The 5996-nt window shown below is 48.2% G+C and overlaps 1 protein-coding gene across 2 annotated transcripts; it reads left to right on the top strand.

Moving 5' to 3' along the window:
• Positions 1-2428: 2428 nt before the first annotated feature.
• On the top strand, positions 2429-4155 carry LOC134425490 (C2 calcium-dependent domain-containing protein 4C-like). Of its 2 annotated transcripts, none has more exons than XM_063170155.1 (2): positions 2429-2481; positions 2733-4155. In XM_063170155.1, the coding sequence occupies exon 2, from the start codon at positions 2788-2790 to the stop codon at positions 4084-4086; it is 1299 nt and encodes a 432-aa protein (XP_063026225.1). In that variant the 5' UTR covers positions 2429-2481; positions 2733-2787; the 3' UTR covers positions 4087-4155. The 2 variants fall into 2 exon arrangements, with proteins under 2 accessions (XP_063026225.1, XP_063026226.1); XM_063170156.1 differs by lacking the exon at positions 2429-2481 and adding an exon at positions 2516-2613.
• Positions 4156-5996: the final 1841 nt, after the last annotated feature.

The following is a 5996-nucleotide window of genomic DNA, read 5'->3' as shown; positions in this document are numbered from 1 at the left end:
TGTCAGCTCCTGCAGCTCTCCTACCTCTCTATCCCCTGTAAAGCACGGAGAGGGTTCTAAGGCTCTCCTTGCAGTTGCAGGCCCTTGGAGCAGCCAGCCTGAGCCCTGTTTTGTGCTCTGATGTTTGATCCCCGGCAGGGAGGGACGCGGAGGTGGGCGAGGCACGGCCGGACCTTTCTGAGCCGCTGTGCCCAGGGAATTCCGAACGCCAGGGGAGGAGATAAACCATAGCAGAACACACGAAGGAAAACTCCCGAGCTCCTCCTGGGCTGGTAGGAAATTCCATTTTTTACAGCCCCTGCCCAGATCCCAGGCTTTCACCTGTTGTAATAAAGACTTTCCACGAATTATATCCGCTTTAAAAGTGGATTATTGTAGGCACATTTTTTACAACAACAGGAAGTCCTGTTGGCAGCATATTTTAATTATGCTCTGAAGCTAATCAAGGAAAGAATCTGTTCTGAACACAGGAAGTTGTATATACACATTTGAGTGCCTATTTCCATGGGGCAGGTCCAAGTGCCTCAGTGTTGCTGAACTCCCAGCACATGAGCAATCTGTTAGATGTCTATAAAGGGCAGGCTTGCATAGGAAGGGGAGGATCCACCACCCCGTGTAAGGCACCTGCTTCCTCTCTGCAGTCACTGGAGGGAGACAGGCAACTGTGATCATGAGACTGATTACCTCTGGAGAAGCCCTAACTTTTCCCTGATGGTAAAGAGACTCAGGAGAAATCACGTAGCTATAAGTTATTTCATAGCAATTTTATTTTATCACTGCCTGATGCCAGCTGTGAACTTAGTGCACCTGAGGCTGGTTGCCAATTATTGCTGCATATGAACAACCTCTGTGATCTGCTACTGAAGGCAATATGTTTTCCACTAAAAAGTACGATTTCCTTAATTTTTCTCCATGTTTAATTTTCTTTTGGTATTAAAGGCAGAGGTGCATAGCACATAGAACAAGCCCACTTACTCTTTGGAAACTACATGGTGTGTAATGCATGATACAAGGTATGGTATTGCCTGGTCTGAATGGACAACAGCTGTAAGGTGCACACATCGCTTCCTAAAGGAGAGCATCCCAGCATCTCCAGGAATTTCCCTTACTGCTCTGCTGTAAAGTCTCATGGGCTGGAGAAAGCACTAACCCTCTCCACAAGCCTCTAAATTGGATTGGAGATTATCTGAAGCACACCCACATCAAGTAAACTACACGAGCTCCTACAACTGAAACATCACTGGGATGTTTGGAGTGTCCTGAACCTTTGTAAAAAGCACGGCAGAAAGAATTTTCTCAGATTTTAATCACCAGGATATTGTTATGGTAATGAAGCCTAAGTGGTATAAAAAAAAAAAAAAAAAAAAAAAAAAACCAAAAAAACCAGGAGAGAAGCAGGGCTTACACCCATAACACGTGTGTACCCTGCTAAATCTTTCAGCAGGTTCAAAATGTTCCCTGCCCCTGTTGCCCACGGGATTTATTTTCTTTGAGCAATTCTCATCTATTTCAAGAACTCAGTAAACATGCATTTCAGCGAAGAGGGAGGAAGAATATTACTTGTTTACTATCCCTGTGTTATAGGCTTCAGGTGAGTATTTAGCCAACAGGTTTGGCAGGCCTTCCTGTTGTTGCGTTAAAGATTCCTGCTTGCAGAACAATTAGAGTTTGCAGAGGTCCGTTCAGGCTTTGCTGCGTTGGTGAGGACGTTCATGGATCCCACCTGGCTTCGAGCAGGGTCTGTAAAGCATCACTCGGGCCTGGGTTTTAGACGTGCTGCTTTTCCAGGTGACTTGCCAAAGCATTTCGTGCCTTGTTTTTCCCCTCGCTGCACCTGCATTCCCGTTTCTGTCGCTGCTCAGTATCGGCGATAAGAACGCTGTGTCAGGGCTCCGCAGACTCGTGTTCTTTGTGAGTAACGAGGGGGTGGACACGCATTCAGATGTAGAAAGGCAGCAAAGTTCTTTACAAATGAGCTCGAAAACCGCAATCCTCACTTCCTACCGCTCTAACGCTGGAAAGCTGCCAGGATCTCCAGAAGAAAAGAATCCCCAAGACAATGTTGCTTTTGTCCTGAGCTTGTTAGTTATCTCGGGACGCCTCTGCAATTAGATATTAATCAAAAAGAACCGGGACGCGGGGAAGGACAAGGGGCTGGGGCCGGGCAGCCCCGTCCCCCCGCGCTCGCAGGCGAGTGCCAAGGGCTGGGAACATCCGCTGCCCTGCGGGGGCGGCAGGACACGCTCCAAGAGCGCTTTCCCGCGAGGGGCCCCTCCGGCACGTCCCTCCCGGTGCCCGGCAGAGTGCCCGGCAGGGCCGCTCTCCCTGCTCAGCCCCGCATGAGGGTGGGTGGGAGGCGCGGGTGCTGCCCCGCCCCTGCCCGCGCTGGGAGGCGCCAGGCGCCGCTACTAAAGGGAGGATCGGGGCGGGCTGCGCGTCCTGCTCGGAGTGCGGCAAACAACGCGGCTTGAGCTTGGCAAGGTACGTCCTCTGCTGAGGGGAGAGCACCGCAGGGATTGTGCGAGAGGGACGTTTTCCTCTGGTCGTGACTCGATGCTGTTTTCTCTCTTTAGTAGTTTAGCTCTGTTCTTGCACCAATTGACTTTGCTAAAGGTAGTGTGCTGGGCAGGGGCTGTTTTGAACATGCTTTGAATGGCACCCTTTGTGCCTTGCTTGGCTGTAGCATCTCCAAAAAGGATGTTCATGTACCTTTTCTTCTCTGTGTTCTGCAGGTGGATTTCTCCTTCAAACTTTTCCCCTTCGAGGACCTACTGCCCAGCTACAGTGATGTGGTTGTTGGAAAAGATCAGAGCATCTCATGAAAATGGGAACCTCTCCAGCTCGTCCTTCCTGGGACTGCCACAAAGCCAAAATCTGCCAGAAAAAGCCCAGCTGAGGGCTGCTGCTTTTCCAAATGTGATCACTCCTGACAGAATCCCTGAATTCTGCATTCCCCCCAGGCTGACCAGCTCTGGCCCCATTAAGGGCAGTGGCTTCCACCAGGATCACAGTTCAGTGGATGGAGCTCTTACTTCTGATTACAGCCCCAGCTCTTGCCCACATCTCATTCAGGTGGAAAGTGTTGAAGAGGAGATCTCTGCCCTGGAGGAAGAAAGCACCAATGCTGACCCACAGTCCCAAGCAGCGCTCTCCCTGCCCCATTTTCCCAGAGCCCCTACTTCCTATGGCTTCTGCACTTTGCTGGAGAGTCCCCACACCAGGAGGAAGGAGTCCATCTTCCATGGTGATCCCCGTGGGGCTCTGCCCGGCCTGAAGCTGTCTCGATCCAGAGCTAACACCTTCAGTGGCAAAGGGAGCATGTCTAACCCCATTGCCATCAGCTTTGCTTCGGTGAGACTGCCGCCCAAGCACCTCTCTCTGCACAGGCAAGCTGCCTGTGACAGTGACACTGCCTCTTCCAGTGATTCCTCTCCTTTCAGTTCTCCACTTCTCACCAGGTCACCTCCCAGACCCTGCTCCCTGATCAAAGCACAAAGTCAGGAGGGGTTGCTCTGCAGAGCACTGAAAGACAAGAGCAAACACAGTATGCCCAGGAACAATTCCCTCTCTACAGAGGAGAGCAGCTCCACGGATAACAGCCCCAGTGCCATCAGGAGGGCCTCCGAGGGGCTGCTCGGCATCCGGAGCTTTAGCACCTCCTGCTCTCCCTTGTTTCCAGTGGACCTGAGCTGCAGTCGGGAGAGGCTGGTGGGGGAGAGTGCAGTGGTCATGGACAAGGGGGGCGTGTTGAGGCTGTCAGCTGAGTACTGCTCAGAGAACGAGAGGCTGCGCATCCGCCTCATCAGTGCAGAGGGCTTGTACGATGATTCTGTAGAGCCCAAAAGCATCAACTGCTGCATCTCCTTCTCCCTGGTGCCAGGGAAAACACAGAAGCAGAGAAGCACAGTTATAAAGAGAAGCAGGAATCCCATCTTCAATGAGGACTTCTTTTTTGATGGCATTGCAGAAGAAGAGCTGTACAGCCTCTCTGTGAGGATGAAAGCAACAAATAAAGGGTGCAGTATGAAAAGGGATTATACCTTAGGAGAACGGGAGTTGTCCTTAATGAGTATGTTGGCAGTGTAGTGATTCAAATATTCAAACAAATGATCTTCTGAAAGTTTTCTACTGAATAAAGTTTTAGGTTGACTTTTATGTTGTTGGCTTTTTTTTTTTAGGAATAGTTAAAAGCACTGCCTTGCTTGGTGTCATGCTCTTGTGCCTTGTTTCGCTGCTTAACACTTCAAACAGATATTGACAGGAGGGGGGAGAAAGGCTGGTTTGCCTTTAGGATAAAGGATTAGGCTGTTGCCAAGTCAAGGCTGCTGTTTATGGCTTTCAGGCCATAAATTTCAGGTGGAAGTGTTTTTCCCTCTCCCTGGTCCCTGAGTGGGTAACAGTCTGTGCACACAGTACACCCTGAGCTCTATTGCAGCTCCTTGGTATAACATCAGCTAAATGGACCATTCTGACAGCACTCATATTTGCACAAACGAATGTTTTAATGAGCCTTGTGTTTGGAGGGAGAATGAGGTGGATTTTACACCTTTTACACCATGTGGATTTGGTTTCCCAAAGCTGGTGCAAGTTTGTGTTGAGGATAACAAGATCAGCTCCTGAGCAGCAGCTAAACGCCACTTGAGGCAGGGCTCTCTCTACACAGTCCTACAGTATCAACACCAACAGCCTGGTGAGGTTGCAGCACGGTCAGCATCCTCTTTTACCTTCCCTTTCCATGGCCGCTGTCACAGCCCACAGAATCAAGTTGCCAGGTGATTTCGTTTTGATCAGGAATGTTCCTGAGAGCTACAGCCCTCAGCAATTCAGCTATTGAATCCTTTCTGGAGCTGAAGCAGATAAGATATCAGTGCAGCAAGGACAAAGGACAGTTTGGGATCTCGGCATTGAATTCCTGCTTCAGCTAATGACTTCATGCATACCTTGCTCAAGTCATTGTCATACAATTAGTGTAATCAATCTGTCCTGTCACCACGTGGTGAGTGGCTGAAGAACGGGGGAAACAGGAAACACAAAGGTGCAGAACTCCAGCATGCTTGAGACCATCTTCCCTTCTTTTTTTTTTTTTTTTTTTTTTTTTTTTTTTTTTTTTTTTTTTTTTTTTTTTTTTTTAACGAGGTTTACTTGGGGCTGGGTAAATAGATAAATTAGTAGGAGAAGGTAAAAATGTCTTGAAAGTCCAGGTGTGTTGCTGCCTCCCTTGAACAAGTTGCAAGCTTCATTACATGAAGGTAGATAAACCTTAATGGAGGATCAACCCATGCAGGCAAGGGGCAGAGAAAACAAAGGTTTACTTTTGTGTTCCCTTTGAGGCTGTAGAAACAGGGCCTTGCTAGTGCCCAAATACACACCTTAAAGGCAATTTCACAAAGATTTTAGCAGGATCTCCCTCTGGCCTATTCTGGCAAGAGTCTAGTTGTCTGCAAATCATGGGACTGCTCACAGGAAGACTGTGGGATTCCTTGGTTAGTGAATAGTTTTATTCAGTTTCAGACAGAAATACTCCAGGAAGGACAGCAGAAAATTCCTTCTGATAGCAGAAGAAGCCCAAAGGATGTTAGCTGTGACCACAAGTGCTCAGAAATGCCTACTGCTAATCCTTGATCCAACTCACGTGAGATGCTTCTAAAAACAGAATCCTTGTACAAAGGACAACTCACACAGGTGAATGGCTGGGTGTATTCCCAGAAGCCAACAGAAATAAAATGGAATAATAATCCCTTTGTGCTAAGGGAAGGAATTAAATGTACTGACACACTGCTCAGATGGAGGTGATGCACTGTCACTTTTGTCCTTGAATCTGGGCAAATTGACCATAAGGGAAAACTTAAAGGAAGTGGGGAAAAGTGAAATTTTAAAAATGTGACTTCAAGGAAGAATCAATAATGTTGCAAAAAAAAAAAAAAAAAAAAAAAAAAAAAGGCCAAATTAATTAGTTATTGCATGGGGTCTCCTGAAGGATGGCAGAGGCTCCCTCT

This window comes from Melospiza melodia, chromosome 15 (assembly GCF_035770615.1).
Source record: "Melospiza melodia melodia isolate bMelMel2 chromosome 15, bMelMel2.pri, whole genome shotgun sequence".
NCBI classification, from domain to species: domain Eukaryota; kingdom Metazoa; phylum Chordata; class Aves; order Passeriformes; family Passerellidae; genus Melospiza; species Melospiza melodia.
Note: the sequence above shows the minus strand (reverse complement) of the source record. Positions and strands in the feature narration are given on the sequence as shown.

Coding starts and splice junctions, on each gene's coding strand:
- LOC134425490 (XM_063170155.1), top strand. CDS start 2,788: ATGTGGTTGTTGGAAAAGATCAGAGCATCTCATGAAAATGGGAACCTC.